This window comes from Propithecus coquereli, unplaced genomic scaffold, assembly GCF_000956105.1.
Source record: "Propithecus coquereli isolate 6110/MARCELLA unplaced genomic scaffold, Pcoq_1.0 Scaffold283, whole genome shotgun sequence".
Taxonomy (NCBI): Eukaryota; Metazoa; Chordata; class Mammalia; order Primates; family Indriidae; genus Propithecus; species Propithecus coquereli.
In genome coordinates, this window is record NW_012148430.1 from 1,517,154 (window position 1) to 1,534,834 (window position 17,681).

General features: G+C 38.4%; 1 protein-coding gene across 2 annotated transcripts in view; it reads left to right on the plus strand.

Annotated features, from left to right (window-relative positions):
- Positions 1–17,681, plus strand: part of RALBP1 (ralA binding protein 1) — a 57,269-nt gene that overhangs the window by 4,848 nt on the left and 34,740 nt on the right. For both annotated transcript variants that reach the window (XM_012648384.1, XM_012648385.1), the window contains exon 2: positions 17,067–17,365. In XM_012648384.1, coding sequence (XP_012503838.1) covers positions 17,122–17,365 — 244 coding nt within the window. In that variant the 5' untranslated portion in view covers positions 17,067–17,121. The remainder of the gene's footprint in view (positions 1–17,066; positions 17,366–17,681) is intronic.

Sequence of the window (17,681 nt, forward strand, 5' to 3'; positions counted from 1 at the left end):
GTCAGCCTAGCTCACAGCAACCTCAAACTCCTGGGCTCAAGCAATCCTACTGCCTCAACCTCCCAAGTAGCTGGGCCTATAAACATGTGCCACCATGCCCGGCTAATTTTTTCTATATATATTTTTAGTTGTTCAGCTAATTTCTTTCTATTTTTTTTAGTAGAGACGGGGGTCTCACTCTTGCTTAGGCTGATCTCGAACTCCTGAGCTCAAATGATCCTCCCACCTTGGCCTCCCAGAGTGCTAGGATTACAGGCGTGAGACACCACTTCCGGCCCAAGGGAGGGATTTTTAACATGGCAAAGACTTGAACCTGCTTTTTAAAAAATAGCTTTAAATATAATTCATATACCCATAAAACTCACCCTTTTAAAGTGCACGGTTCAGTGGTTTTTAGTACAGATGCTTCTCAGCCTACGATGGGGTTACATCCTGATAAACTTATACTGAAAATTGAAAATATCCTAAGTTGAAAATGCATTTAATACACCTAACCTACCAAACATCGCAGCTTAGCCTAGCTTACCTTAAATGTGCTCAGAACACTTACATTAGCCTTCCATTGGGCAAAATCATCTAACTCAAAGCCCATTATATAATAAAGTGTTGACTATCTTATGGAATTTATTGCATACTGTACTGAAAGTGAAAAACAGAATGGTTGTATGGGGACCATCACAAGTACCGTCTGTATATTTGAGAGTTGCGCAGTCATCACCACGATCAATTTTAGAACGTACTCATTATCCCAAAAAAAGAACCTCTTACCCATTAGCAGTCACTCACCATTCCCCCTGCCCCTGCCCCTTGGTAACCATTAATCTACTTTCTGCCTCTGTTGATTTGCCTATTCTGGATGTTTCATATACATAAAATCATATATGTGACCTTTTGTGAGTGACTTCCTTCACTTAGCCTAATGTTTTCAAGTTTCATCCATATTGTAGCATATATCAGTACTTCATTTCTTTTTATTGCTGAATAATACCATTGTCTGGATATTCTACATTTTATCCATTCACAATTGATGAATATTTAAGTTGTGTCTACTTTTTGGCTATTATGAATAATGCTGATGTGAATATTCATGCACAAGTTTTTGTGTGGATGTATGTTTTCATTTCTTTTGTGTATATACCCAGGAGTAGAATGGCTGGGTGTAATATAATAAAAAATATATATTTGGTCTTTGTTGGGGTTCCTGGCACAGAACTTCTAAGAGTCTTGGAATTCCCTGAGTAATAGAGGTGATAGGAATATCTTTTGTTATTCATAATAACCCTCTTTCAATCACATCTGAGTTTTTGCTAATAAAGTGACTCCTGGTGGGCTCCTAGATAACTTCAGGATGGGGGCTGGTTGCTGGAGGAACCAACCGTGTGATTAGAAGATTGGAACGTTCAGCCCCAGCCCCGAATGTGAGTGGTGTGGGGGACTGGAGATTGAGCGCAATCACCAATGGTCAGTGATTCCTACAAAAGGGGACCTCCATAAAAACCTCTCAGTGACGGAGCTCAGAGAGCTTCTGGGTTGGTGAACATATCCTTGTGCTGGGGAGGGTGTTGTACCCCAACTTCACAGGACAGAAGCCTATGCACTTGGAACCCTTCTGGACTTCACCCTATGTACCTCTTCATTTGGTTGTTCATTTTTATCCTTTATAATATCCTTTATAATAAACTGGTAAGTGGAAGTAAAGTGTTGCCCTGAGTTTTTGTGAGCCATCCTTGCAAATTATTGAACGAGAGGAGGGGATTGTGGGAACCCTGATTTATAGCTGTTGGGTCAGAACTGTTGGTAGCAGTGTGGAACCTGTGACTGGTGACTGAAGTGAGGACAGTTTTGTGAGTCTGAGCCCTTAAACCTGTGGAGTCTGACATTAACTTTGGGCAGTTAATGTTGGAATTTAATTGAATTATAGGACACCCAGTTGGTGTCTGGAGAGTTGGAGACCTAGTTATTGGCGTGGGAAAAACTGCATTATTTGGTGTCAGAAGTGTTGTCAGAAAACAGCTCTTGTGGTAACTCTTATGTTTAACAGATTGAGGAACTGCCAAACTGTTTCTCAGAGCAGCTGCACCATTTTACATTCCAGTTCTTCAATTTCTCTACATCTTTGCCAGCACTTGCTATTTTCTTTTTTAAAAATTCTAGCTATCCTAGTGGGTGTGAATTGGTGTCACATTGTGGGTTTGATTTATATTTCTCTGATGGCTGATGATGTTGAACATCTTTTCATGTGCTTCTTGGCCATTTGTATATCTTATTTGGAGAAATATCTATTGAATTCTTTTGCCCATTTTCAAATTGGGTTGTCTTTTTGCTATTGAGGGTAGTATAAGTCTTTCACTTCCTTGGTTAAATTTATTCCTATTTATTCTTTTGGATGCTATTGCAAATGAAATTGTTAAATTTCATTTTTTGCAATGTCCATTGCTAGTGTATAGATATACAACTTATTTTCTTTCTTTATTTTGTATCCTGTAACTTTGCTGAACTCCTTTATTAGCTCCAATACTTTTCCTTCTTTTTTAAGGGCCATGCTGATTTTCTCTGTATCATTCCAATTTTAGTGTATGTGCTGTTCAAGCCAGCACTTCAATAGTTTTCTACTGTATTCTTGTGAGTTTTCTATATAAGATCACACCATCTATAAATAGAGATAGTTTTAATTCTTCCTTTCCAATATGGATACCTTTTACTTATTTATTAGGTTATTAGTATGGAATGTCCTATTTCCTTAAGTAGCAAGTTTGACGGTTCCTATTTCTGACATTTCACTTTGAGACTTCTTGTTTTATTTTTATTGTGAAGGTACATCCTTATTCTTTCAAACACATGGTTTGGCTTGTGATTATCTTTCAAAGTGTTTTTAGAGCAATTCTTGTGAAACCATGAATGAGTCAAAAATTCATGTTATTTTCGAATATGAGTTCCATCAGGGAAACGATGCAGCGCAGATAGCTTGAAATATTAATGCAGTGTTTGGGAAGGATGTGGCTAATAAACACACAGTACGTCGATGGTTCGAGAAGTTCCATTCTGGTGATTTTAGTCTTGAAAATGAGCCACGTGGGCAACCTGAGGCCAAGGTGGTAATGAGTTGAAAGCTGTAGAGGAAGCAAACCCTCTCAGCCTATGCGTGAATTAGCAGCAAGGTTTGATGTTACTATTCCAACTATGTTGGACCATTTGAAACAAATTGGCAAGGTAAAGAACCTGGACAGATGCATTCCACATGAATTAAACAAATGTCATAGAGAAGTTTTCTGGAAGCTTGCCTTTCTTTGCTGTCATGACATAAAGACAAACCATTTTGACACCATATTGTTATGTGTGATGAAAAATGGATTCTTTCTGACATTGCAAGCATTGGGCACAATGGTTGGATAAAAATGAAGTGCCAAAACAGTCCAAAACCTAATACTCATCAAAAACAGCTAATGGTGTCTGGTGGTCCAGTGCTGGCATTAAACACTACAGCTTCATGAAACCTGGTCAATCCATTACAGCAGATGTCTGCTGCAACCAATTGGACAAAATAATGAGAATGCTTGTGATTAAGCAGCTGAGACTGGTCAATAGAGACAGGCCAATTCTCTTGAAAGACAATGCTGGACCACATTTCACACAAATAGCACTGCTCAAACTGTAGAAGCTGCACTTGGAAACTCTGTGTCATCCACCGTATTCACCAGACCTTGAACCAACTGACTACCACTTCTTCCAGGCTTTGGACCACTTCTTGCAAGGAAAAATATTCAATTCTCAACAAGCTATGGTAAATGCATTTCGTGGTTTCATTGCCACTCACTCTCCAGGCTTCTTTGCTGCTGGCATAAACAAGCTACCGTTAAGATGGCAGAACTGTGTGGATAGTTTAGGCTCATACTTTGATTAATTGTACTGCTGCTTGTTTGAGATAGAATAAACTACACTTTTGATTCAAAATTGGACATTTCATATATTTCATATTTAATGACCTAACTTTTTTTTTCCCCATTCTTAATTGTCTAGGCTAGAATTTCTAGTACAGTGTTGAATGGAAGTGGCCAGAAAAGACCTCCTTGTCTTTTTCCTGACTATAGGACGAAAGCTGCTAGTCTTTCACCATTAAGTATGATGTTAACTGTGGGTTTTTCATTGATACTCTTTATAAGTTTGAGGAAGTCCCTCATATTCCTAGTTTGCTGAGTATTTTGTTGAGTGTTTCTTGAGGTTTATGCTTAATTTCTGCATATTTTTGATGTTTTCAACATTTTTATCTGTTATTCCTTTCCAGTTTCATTTCATTGTAATCAGGGAACATGCTTTCAGTGATTTCAATCTTCTAAAGTTTATTGTGGCTTGTTTTGTGGCCTAACATATGGTCTGCCCTGGAGAGTGTTCCATGTGCACTTGAGATGGATGTGTATTCTGTTGTTGAGCAGACTGTTCTATGTTTGTTTTTCTTTCTCTTCTTGATAGGCCATTTAAAGGACTTTAAGGCAGACTGTTCTATAGATGTCTGGTATATCTAGTTAGTTTATAGTGTTGTTCAAGTCTTCTGTTTCTTGTTGATCATCTCTCTATTTGGTGTATCTAAAGTGAGTCTCTATGGCCAACATACAGTTGGATCTTATTTTTTTTTTTTAATTTGTTTACCAGTCTCTACCTTTTCATTGGGGAATTTAATCTATTTGCAAATTGCTGATAAGGAAGAACTTCTGCCATATTGCTATTTGTTTTCTCCATACCATATTTTTTTAATTACTTAATTCTTCTATTTCTGCCTCCTTTTATGTTAGATATTTTCTGTGTACCACTGTAATTCTCTTATATTTCTTCGTTATGTATTTTCAAGGTATTTTCTTAGTAGTTGCCCTGGGATTACAATTAACATCTTAATTAGTTTAGGTTAATATCAACTTAATTTCAGTAGTGTAAAAAACTTTACTCCTATGTAGCGTTATGCTGTTATTGTCACAAGTCGTATCTTTGTATGTTGTATGCTCATCAACACTGATTTACAATTATTGCTTTATATAGTTGTCCTTTAAATCAGATGAGAGAAAGAAAAAAAACATAAAGAATGTATTCATATTGTCTTTTATATTTACCTATATAGTAACCTTTATGTGTGCTCTCTATTCATGTGGATTTGAGTTATTGTCATCAACGTGAAGGAGTTCGTTAGCATTTTTTGTAGAGTAGGTCTACTAGTGATGAATTCTCTCTGTGTTGCCCAGGCTAGAGTGCCGTGGCATCATCCTAGCTCACAGCAACCTCAAACTCCTGGGCTCAAGAGATCCTACTGCCTTAGCCTCCCAAGTAGCTGGGACTACAGGCATGCGCCACCATGCCCGGCTAATTTTTTTTTTTTTCCTATATATTTTTAGTTGTCCGATTAATTTCTTTCTATTTTTAGTAGAGACAGGGTCTCGCTCTTGCTCAGGCTGGTCTCGAACTCCTGAACTCAAACAGTCCGCCTGCCTCGGCCTCCCAGAGTGCTAGGATTACAGGCGGGAGCCACTGCGCCCGGCCAGTTCTCTCTCATTTTTGAGGGATAATTTTGCCAATAAAGAATTCTTGGTTGACAAGGTTTTTTTTTTTCTTTCAGTACTTTGGCTATGCCATCCCACTGCCTTCTGGTCTTTGTGGTTTCAGATGAGAAGTCAGCTGTTAATGTTGTTGATGAATAACTTCTCTCTAGCTTCTTTCAAGATTCCTTGTCTGGAAGCCCTAGGTAGAACAGTTAGGCAAGAGAAAGAAATAAAAGGTATCCAGATTGGAAAAGAAGTCAAATTGTCCCTACTGATGTGATCTTGTATCTAGAAAACCCTAAAGACTCCTCCAAAAACTCTTAGATCTGATAAATGAATTCAATAAAGTTTCAGAATACAAAATCAATGTACAAAAATCAGTAGCATTTCTAATCACCAATAGTGACTAGCAAAGAACTGAATCAAGAACGCAATCCGATTTACGATAGCTACCAAAACAAAATAAAATAAAACAAAACTTAGGAATATATTTAAGCAAGGAGGCAAAAGATCTCTTCAGGGAAAACTGTAAAATACTGATGAAAGAAATTGTAGATGACACAAACAGATGGAAAAACATCCCATGCTCATAGATGAAAAGAATTAATATCATTAAAATGACCACACTGCCCAAAGCAACCTACAGATTCAATGCAATCCCTGTTAAAATACCAATGTTGTTTTTCACAGAATTAGGAAAAAAAATCCTACAGTTCATATGGAACCAAAAAAGAACCCTAATAGCCAAAGCAAAAGGAACAAAGCTGGAGGCATCACATTACCTGATTTTATATTTCAAGGCTACAATAACCAAAACAGCAATTTACTAGTATAAAAATAAACACACAGATCAATGGAACAGAATAGGGAACCCAGAAATAAAGCCACGTACTTACGGTCAACTGATCTTTGACAAAGTCAACAAGAACATACACTGGGGAAAGGACACCCTTTTCAATAAATGGTGCTGGGAAAATTTGATTTTCATATGCAGAAGAATGAAACTGGACCCCTGTCTCTCACCATATACGAAAATCAACTCAAGATAGATTAAAGATTTAAATATAAGACCTGAAACTATGAAAATGCTAGGAGAAAACCTAGGGAAAACACTGCTGGACATTGGTCTAGGCAAAGAGTTCATGACTAAGCCTCAAAAGCACAGGCAACAAAAACAGAAATAGACAAATGGTACTTAATTAAACTGAAAAGCTTCTGCACAGCAAATTAAATAATAGAATGAACAGACAACCTGAAAAATGGGAGAAAATATTTGCAAGCTGTACATCTGACAGGGGACTAACATCCAGAATTTACAGGAACTCAAACAATAAAACCCCAAATAATCCCATTAAAAAGTGGGCTAATGACATGAATAGGCATTTTTCAAAAGAAAACAAATGCATGACCAACAAGCATATGAAAAAATGCTCAACATCACTGATCATCAGTGAAATGCAAATTACAACCACAATGAGATGTACCAATCAGAATGGCCATTATTAAAAAGACAAAAAATAACGTGTGGTGAGCATGTGGAGAAAAGTGAACACTTACACACTGGTGAGAATGTAAATTAATACAACCTCTGTAGAAAATAATATGGAGATTTCCCAAAGAACTACCCTCTGATCCAGCAATACCACTGTTGGGTATCTACCCAAAGGAAAAGACATCATTATATAAAAATACCTGCACTTGTATGTTTATCACAGCAATATTCACAATAGCAAAGGTATGGAATCAACAGATGGATGGCTAAAGAAAACATGGTATATATACACAGTGGAATACTATTCAGCCATGAAAAAGAATGAAATCATGTCTTTTGCAGCAACTTGGATGGAACTGGAGGTCATTATTTTAAGTGAGACAACTCAGACACAGAAAGACAGATACCACATGTTCTCACTTATAAGTGGGAGCTAAATAATGTGTATACATGGAAGTAGAGTGTAGAATGACAGACAAGGGAGACTTGGGGGGGGGGCATAGTGAGAGGGGGTGGATGATGAGGAATTATTTAATGGGTACAATGTACATTACTCCAGTGATGACTACCTTAAAAGCCCTGACTTTACCACTGTGCAATATATCCATGTAACAAAATTACATTTGTTCCTCATAAATTTATATAAATAATAAAAAATTTCTATGTCATTCAGTGGTTTAGTTAAGATCTTAGTATTCTGATGTGGATTTCTTAGAGTTTATCCTACTTGGAGTTTGTTGAGCTTCCTCATTAAATTGCAAAGTTTTTAGCCATTATTTCTTCAAATATTCTTTATGCTCCTCTCTCCTTTTGGGATTCCTATGATGTGTATATTGGTATGCCTGGTGGTGTCCCACGTATCTCTTAGGCTCTTTTATAATTTCTTCATTCTTATTTCTTTCTGATCCTCAGACTGACTTATCTTAATTGACCTATCTTCATGTTCACAGGTTCTTTGTTCTGCCTATTCACATCAGCTGTTGACCCCTTCTAGTGAATTTTTCATTTCAGTTATTATACTTTTGAACTCCATAATGTCTGTGATTTTTTTAAAAAAAATAATTTCTACCTCTTTATTGGTACTCCCTTTTTGGCGAGACAGAGTTTTCATGCTTTCCTTTGGTTCTTTAGATGTGGTTTCCTTTAGCTTTTGAGTATACTTTAAATAGCTGATTTAAAGTCTTCCTAATAAGTCCAGTGTCTGGACTTCCTTAGGGACAGTTTCTATGACTGCTTTTTTCTTCTATTTATGGGCCATTCCTTCTTGTTTCATTGCATACCTGTAATCTGTTGAAATCGGATATTTTGAATATTATAATGTGGCAACTTTGGAAATAGATTCTCCCCTGTGTCCAGGGACGTTGTTGCTATGTGTAGCTGCTGCTGTTAGTTTGCTTAGTGACATTTCAGAATTTTTGTAAAGTCTGTGTGCTTTGTCATGTATGCCCATTGAAGCCTCTGTTCCATTAGGTTAGTAGTAGTCAGCTAGTGATTGGACAGAGATTTCCTTAAACACTTGAAACTAAAAACATCTCCCAATCTTTACAAAGGTGCACTGTGCATCTGTTGGGGTACGTATTCAGCACTCAGCCAGTTTACGCTCACCTTGGCCTTCATTTCCTGTTTGTGCAGAGATTCAAGGTCATCCCGAGGTGAGAGCATAGGCCTTCCCAGGTCTTTTCCTGAGCATGTGCACAGCCCTGGGCATATGCACTGCCTCCTAGATCCCCAGGAATATGTTGAAGCTGTTCAGAGCTCTCATTTCCCGGCACATGCCATTCTCCAGCCTTTCCTCTCAAGATTTTTGGTCCATGTTTTGCTTGCCCTAACTGTTACCCATTGCTTCAGGCAGTAGCAGCTAAACAGTTACCTGTAAAGGTTCTCCACAACACTCCTCATGCCCCATGGTGGCTTCAGCTCTTGGGAGTTCCAAGTTAGCTACATTAGGTACGCTATAACAAGTCTTTTAAGCAGGTCTTCAGGGAGCCACTAGGTAGGTCAAAACATAATTTCAGTATGTTTGCAGATGAGGTTTACTGTGCAGTACCAGTACCAGGAATATGGGCTGTTATTGTCAAGGCTGCCCCTGATCTGGGGAGCTGGGCCTAGAGTAAGTTAACATGCTACAAAATTCAATGTTTTGCCAAGATTCAGCTGTTTTTCTTTCTTTCTCTTTTTTTTCCCCCTTCCCATACTCAGCCAGCCTCAACAGCTGTTTTTCTTGAATAAGCATTGTTTGGGTTGCTGTAAACTTTTTGTTAGTTTTTGGTGTTCTTTTTGTTTTGTTTTGTTTTGAGACAAGGCTCACTCTGTCACCCAGGCTGGAGTACAGTGACATGATCATAGCTCCCTGCAGCCTCAAACTCCTGGGCTCAAGCAGTCCTTCCGCCTTAGCCTCCCAAATGCTGGGATTATAGACATGAGCCACTGTGCCTGGCTGGATTTTTTATTTTTTAAGTTTAATGAGAGTACAGTCATATGTTGCTCAATGATGAGGATACACCGTGAGAAAAAATGTCTTTGGCAATTTTGTCATTGTGTGAACATCATGTGCACCCCTAGACGGTATAGCCTGCTACACCCCTAGGCTATATAGTACAGCATATATTGCCATATTGCTCCTAGGCTACAAACTGGTACAGCTTGTTATTGTCCCGAATCAGCGATTGGAAAACAGTGATAAGTACTCGAGTATCTAAACATATGTAAACATAGCAAAGGTACAGCAAAAATATGATATTATAATCTTATGGGACCACCCTTGTTATGTGGTCAGTTATTGACTGCAATGTCATTACGCAGTGCATGACTATAATTCATAGAGACAGTTTTAGAAATCAAATAGTACTTGTACAGAAAAGAGTCACCGTAGGAGGCCTGAGATGCTATTCTCAGAAAGGCCTGCTTGCAAGGCTGGCCCTTGTGTGGGGTCTGAAAACTTGACTGGTAAACAGTTCCTTGCAGTGATATAAAACTTTTTCAAATATGAGAGTGGCTCACTGTGCCTGCACTGTGCAAACAATAGTTGATGCTGAATACCAGGCTTTTCTGGGAGTCTGGAATTTTGGTTCCAGACTCACATAGGCAGAGGGTACCTATATGATGAGCCTTTAAAAAGGCCTTGGGCTCTGAATATCTAAAATGCTGCTGGTAGACAACACTTTACACATGGTGGTGGTGTGCTGGAGGAGTTGACCCTCCAGCCTAAGGATGCATTAGGAGGGTGAGACACTGGGAGAGGACCCTTGGAAGCTCGTCTGATTTCCTCCAGCCTTCCCCCCATGTGCCTTTCCTTTGCTGGTTTTACTTTCTATCCTTTCTCTATGATAAATCGTTAGCTGTGAGTACAACTATATGCTGAATTATGTGTCCTTCTAGCAAATCACGGATCCTGGGGGTGTTCTTGGCAACCCCTGACACAGTACCGAAATATTTAAAAAGGAAAATACCATTCCCTGCCTCATTCTTGCACCCCTTTCAGTCTTAATTTTTTTTCGTTTTATCTATTTCTTTTATTTATTCTCTTTTTTTCTAAATAATATACTTAAACTGCTATTTCTTTCTTTTTTTTTTTTTTTTTTTTTAAGACAGAGTCTTACTCTGTCACCTGGGCAAGAGTGCCGTGGCGTCAGCCTAGCTCACAGCAACCTCAAACTCCTGGTCTCAAGTGATTCGCCTGCCTCAGCCTCCCAGGTAGCTGGGATTACAGGCACACACCAAGACAACTGGCTAATTTTTCTATTTTTAGTTGAGACGGGGTCTCGTTCTTGCTCAGGCTGGTCTCGAACTCCTGACCTCAAACGACCCTCTTGTCTCGTCCTCCCAGAGTGCTAGGATGACAGGCATGAGCCACTGCGCCCAGCCAAACTGCTATTTCTTGGGATAACCAGTTTTTGACATTAGCTATTAACTAGGTGTTATGATAGATGAGAATTTAGGTCTCTTATGCCTGTTCTCTGCATTTCAGTCCTCTAATATGATCCTGTCACAATGTTTGATTAAATCAGTATTCACTGTTTTCATTGTGACAACTAGACAGATATTGTGTAATACTGAGCCAAGCAGTGGACTACGGTTTCATTTTCTCATCTAACTTTTCTTTCTCCTGGAGTTGATAGTGGTCTCTCTTCTTTTGCTTTGTTTTCTCTTTTCTTATGACAGATTTATCCCAAAAGCTGTAGTGGCTCTATAATGTGTCTTACTATTCTTTTCCACGTTGTCAGATATGTCTTAAGTTCCACTGATCCCTGCAGCTCTCCCTCTAGCTTCACTGTGGACTCGTTGATCAAAGGCTTGCTGTTCTGGGGCTTCTTTTTGCTGCTCTCCAGGGTTGAATCTCAAGTCTTCTTGTTTAGTCTACTGTCTTGTTTTTTTAGGGATTCTTCAGAAAGTTTATGGGAAGTGTCTTCTTGAGACTGTGTGTCTGAAAATGGTTTTATTTTACTTGAATGATTATTGGAACTAATTTTCTTTTAGAGTTTTGAAGATACTTCTTTAATATCTCTAAGCCCAGTGTTCCTGTTCCCAAGTTGGTCCTGATCCTTTGTGTCTAAGCCCTTTCCGGCTCCCTCATCCACAGGATACTGTAGAACATTTATGAAATAGTGAATCTGTTTAACTTGTAAACTAGTTAAACAAGTTATTGATTTTCTAGAATAAGCCTTTTTATGTTTATATATTATCAAGTTTAGTAAACCAGATTTATTTTTGAAAGTTCATTTCAGGAGACTTTAGCAATCTTAATTTCTTTCTTCTGTATATTGCTTTGTTCTTTTGCATGGGTGAATGATTCTTCCTATGTGTGCTGATTAATACTGAAACATGAGCAGATAAGACTATTTTAAGAACATTGTATGTCCTAATTCTTTGGAGAAGTGAATGTTTTTAAACCATTGTTTGAGTCTAATTTTATGAAACTTTTTGTTTCATCTCAATTGTAACTGTCATAACTGTACTTTTTACTTGAAGTTTTATTCAGTTTCAAAGGTATAACTGTTTTTGGTTCTAAAGTAAAATTCTAGATACGGGATTTTTTTTTGCTTTATACTTTTAATACTTTTCATTAGATATTACAGAAGTTAACGTTGTGCGCCTTCAGTTCCCTCTGGAGAGAAAGTTCTTTTGCATAGGAACCAGTGCATGCTTTCACTTGGCATGATTGGAAAGCACATTCCTGTTGTAGGGATTGATTCAGGGTGGAGTGGGTGGGGTGGGATGTTGACGTAAAGGTGGGTCTATATTTGAAAAGAAAGGTTCGTGTATTTTAATGGCTCGTGATCACATCTCTATAAAGCATTCATGGCTTTTTTTTCCCTTCTGAGTTTTTATTGAGATACAATTTATATTCAGTGAAATGCAAGTTTGGTAAGTTTTAACAAACTTATAGCCCACATGCCTGTCAATGCAGAGAATAGCCCTCAACCCACAATGTTCTCTCTTGCTAACTCACTCCCTGCCTCTTTTCCACACCCCCACTACCACAGTTCTACATTCTTTTAACACCTAGATGACTTTGCCTGTTCTAGAACTTCCTCAATACAATCATACATGTGTACTCTGTGGGGTCTTGGTGTGCCGTCTTTGGAAATTCATCAGTTTTGCTGCATGTGTGGATTGTTCTTTGTAAAACATTCTGAGTAATGTTTCTTTGTATGAATCCAGTGTTCTGTTGATGGAAATGATGGTGCTTCTGGTTTTTAGCTATTTATGAATAAAGTTGCTCTGATGATAAATCTTTTTGTGAATATATGTTTCCATTTGGATAAATAAGGAGTGGAATTGCTAGGTCACATGGAAGGATACGTTAAACTAAAGACACTGCCAAACAGTTTTCCGGAGTGATTAAACTTTACATTCCCATCATCAATGTACGAGACTTCTGGGTGCCCCATCTCCTCACCAGTGTTAGGAATAGTTCTTTTTAAATTTTATCCATTCTAGATGATGTCTGTTAATAGCTTGTTATGATTTTAATTTGTATTTCTTTGATGTTTAGTGATGTGGAGCTTATTTCATGGACTTACCATTAGTATTGTGTAAGTCAAATATAGAGAAGAATCTTTAAATTTAAAATGTTTTGTTTGGGAAGCAAGAATTGGAATTCATGGCATATACGCAGACTGAGTGTCTTTGAATGTCTCAAGAATAAAGAGAAGATTAGAGGTTTTATTTTACAAAGAGAAATGTTACATATTGCTCTTAGAGAAAGTCAGTGGGCACTAGTAAGGTTTTGGAAAGCTGTGAAGCTCTGATTGGTGAGTGACTGCGGTGGGTAAAACTAGTCTTAGGGTCACAGCAGGTTGTTTTAGTAGCTATTAGATAAAACTGGTTTGAGGTTACAGCAGGAAGTTTCAGCAGCCAGGCTTGCAGAGAATTACATTCTTGAAGCACTGTTATGTGCCCTGAGTGCTTTTCCCCTAGCCTTTTGACTCTGATTTATTAATGGTTAGGTATGACAAGAATGACCCAATTTGTATGATCAGCTTTTACAGTATATTTTTCTTTGTAAACTGTTCAACTCTGCCTATTTTTGTTCTAGATTGTTTGTCTTTTTATTATTTTGGATAAAATCCTTTGTCAGATCAGATACACACACACACACACACACACACACACAGAGCAAATATATTTTCAAGTATTTGGCTTGACTATTCATATTCTTTTATTTTCTTTTTTGATACAGGGTCTCACTTCTGTTGGGGTGGCTAGATTGTTAGTGTCCTCATTAGCTCACTGCAACTTCAAACTCTTGGGCTCAAGTGGTCTTCCTGCCCCAGCCTTCTGAGTAGCTGGGACTACAGACAGGCATGTGCCACCACGCCTGGCTAATTTTTCTATTTTTCGTAGAGACGGGGTCTTGCTGTGTTGCTCAGGCTGGTCTCGAATTCTTGGCTTCAAGTGATGCTCCCATCTCGGCCCACCAAAGTGCTAGCATTATAGATGTGAGTGAGTCCTGCACCTCGCCACTTTTTGGATTTTATCTTTATTGCACTGATCTGTCTGTCCTTGCTGCAGTACCATACTGTCTTAATTACTGTAGCTTTGTTTGTTGTTTGTTTTTTGTTTATGCCCGTTGGTGTTTCTGGGTTTCTGGCTTCTGTAGCTCCAAGTCTGTGATGTGAGGCAAAAAATACCCCTGGGAACTCACCACCATGTTTTTTCTATCGTGAGGTTCTTAACCTATCTGTCATCTTCTCTCTACCTTTCAGAGTCTTTTTCTTCTTCTTCTTCTTTTTTTTTTTTTTTTAAAAATCTGATATCTGGGATTTTTAGTTGTACTTACGAGGAGGAATAAGGATAAGTATTTTTTAATTCAATTTTTTAAAAATTTACACAGATATCTTCTTGCCTCAGGAATAAGAATTTCTGGTTTTTGTTGTTTATTTTATTTGAATGATTATACTTAAATTTACTATGAACCATTTGAAGTTTCTCTCTTCTGCTCTTTTCTTAAGTAAAATTTAGGCTTGCTATAGCTCCCCAGAAGTCAAACAATGTGCCATAATGCAAACACATTCTTCTTCCTTTCTTATTCCTATAAAATATCCTACATTTGGGCTCTCACTGCTTCATATTTGCTTTTAACGGCTCCACCTATTTCCAGCTGTAGGTGAATCAAGTTGTCTTAGTCTGTTTGGGCTTCTATAACAAATACCACAAATTGGGTAGCTTATAAAAAACAGAAATTTATTGCTCACAGCTCTGGAAGGCTGGAAAGTGCAAGATCAAGACACTGACAGATTTGGTGTCTGCTGAGGACCTGCCTTCTGGTTGATAGATGGTGCCTCCTCGCTGTGTCCTTACATGGTGGAAGGGGTGAACTGTGGTCTGTTCATCTCCTTACGAGGACACTGATCCCATTCATAATAGCTCTCGTGACCTAGTCACCTCACAGGAGCCCAGCCTCCTAACACCATCACCTTGGGGATTAAGTTTCAACATATGAATTTTGGAGGGGAAATAAACATTCAGTCCATAGCACAAGTCAACAAATATTTCATTAAGAGTAGTTTTTGCAAGAAAATCTGTTAGGTGTACTTTATGAATAAAACTCTCTTCTTGTCTTATCAATCTAGTATAAAAACCATATAAAAATAATCGTGAACTAGGAGATAGTGTAAACATAGGTGTCACTTACACAAATGTTGTAGGAACACAGAGGAGGGAATGATCAAAAGCTGTCTGGCATTTTGCTGCTGGTATTCCTGTCCTTACTCCTCCCGTAGCCCCAATTTTGTCACTTCCTGGCTTTGGAATGGCGATGACTCCCACAGCAAGTCTGAACTCAGCTTGCCATCTGGTTGGCTGGGCCTACCTTGCCTTTTAATGTCTTTTCCATTGCTCCTTAGCAGGAACTGCTCTGGTCAGACCAGTCTTCCCATGCTTATAGTAAGTGCCGTATGTTTCTGCTTCTGTCTTTAACCATGCCGTTCCTCCTGGCATGACTGTACTCCTTGTTTTGTGTATATACGTGAAGGGCAGTTGAGTGGAAAGTGTGTTTTGAGTCAAATCCCAATTTTACCTCTTACTTGTGAGTAACTTAGGGTAAGTTATTTAAAGCTCTTTGTAAACATGGAAAAATACTACTTTTAGAGTATGCTAAGGTTAGTTAATGTATGTGAAAGGTCCAGAAGCCACAGGAATGCAAACAAAATTTGGATTTTCTTTCTTTATTTCCTGAATTAGAATTTAAGGTTCAGGGCAAGGTTCATTCTTTTTAATTTTTGTCTCATCCGCAGTATACATGGTGAGAAGGGAGGAGAGCCAGTTAGTCTGTTCAATAAACATTTGAGTACTTACTGTGTGCCATGGGTTGTGTGAAACGCTGGAGCTCACAGTTAAGCAAGGCAGACACATGCATAGGTAATTAAAATACAGTGCATAGAGGGATGTTCAGGATGTTCTGGGGGCACAGAAAAGCATTATCTGTGGCTTATACTGGATGAAATGGGTCACCAGGGAGGATTCCTGGAGAGTATTGCTGGTGCTCGATTTTTTTTAAAAAAAAAAAAAAACAGCTTTATTGAGTTAAGATTTACATACCATAAGATCCACCCACTTGAAGTATATAATTTGATGGTTTTTAGTAAACTTACAGGTTTGTGCAACCATCACCGCAATCCAAATCTGAAATGTTTCCATCACCCCCAAAAGATTCCTCATGCCATTTGCAGGCTTAGTGGTAAAGGATGAGCATGAATTAGCCATGCAAAAATACCGAGAGGAGGGCTGGATTCCAGGGAGTGGATTATAGACAGAATGAGCAAAGGCAGGAAAGAGCAAAATAAAATGGTGTGAGTGATACATCTGTAAGCACTTTTATTTCTGGAGTATAAAGCAGTGCTTCTTCCTCACAAGTGTTTTGGCTTTTGTGGAGTTTGGAGCTTTAGTTACCTCATCTCTAATGTATAATATAACCTTTATCTTGTTGAACTCTAGCTCCCTCTAGACTCTCAAATCTTGCAATTGACAAAACTTAGGATACCTTCAATTAATGGGAAAATAAAATGGACTTTTAAAAATGATGGCCAAGGCCAGGCGCTGTGGTTCATGTCTGTAATCCTAGCACTTTGGGAGGCTGAGGCAGGAGGCTCACTTGAGCTCAGGAGTGTGAGGTTGCAGTGAGCTATGAGGATGCCACTGTACTCTAGCCCTGATGACAGAGAGAGAGACCCTGTCTCATAAAACAAACAACAACAACAAAAAAAAAATGGTGAGACTTTATGTTAGGTAGCAGTCAAAATGAAACCTTTTACAAGATCAGTTCTTTTTAAAAGGAACTCCTGTTCTACTTTGAGAATTCTAACTCTGATTTTCATTTTCTAATACTTGAAGGTGCTAGTGCTTCTAACTCTGAGAACTGAAATTTGTGATGCATAGAATGTAACTCCAGACAATATAATAACATGAAAGAGTATTTTTAAAGGGGGGTTGTGGAGGAAAATATTTTTTATTTGTAAATAAAAGGTTAATTGCTGCGCTGTGTATTTGTGGTGTTTTGATTTTTGGTTGGTGTTAGGTGACTCTGCCGATGTTTTTTTCTCTGTATGCAGGTACAATGGATAGGTAACAGAGAAGACCTCGTCCCTTTCTCATCAGGGCGTCAGCATGACTGAGTGCTTCCTGCCCCCCACCAGCAGCCCCAGTGAACACCGGAGGGTGGAGCATGGCGGTGGGCTCACCCGGACCCCCAGCTCTGAAGAGATCAGCCCTACTAAGTTTCCTGGGTTATACCGCACTGGCGAGCCCTCACCTCCCCATGACATCCTCCATGAGCCTCCTGATATAGTGTCTGATGATGAAAAAGACCATGGGAAGAAAAAAGGAAAATTTAAGAAAAAGGAAAAAAGGAGTAAGTGCCATTTTTTTCCCTATGCTTTAGATGTATTTTAGATAAACCTCCATCCTGATCCATGTATTAGCTGTCTTCTGGAAGCACAAGTCAGAGACTGGTTTGATTTTCTGTTCTTTATTTTTAGGGTCTCAATTTTTGAACACTAGATTTGTATCTTAAGGTCTTAATCTCACAAAAACACTGAGTTTCCAGAAATGGTAAAGATTTGCAATGACTGTTTCTTAAAGTGGTCATTTAAAATAATGTATAAAAAGTAGATATTGGAATTTTGCCCTTATAGAATCTTTCTTGGGTAGGTTGGGGTACACTTTAT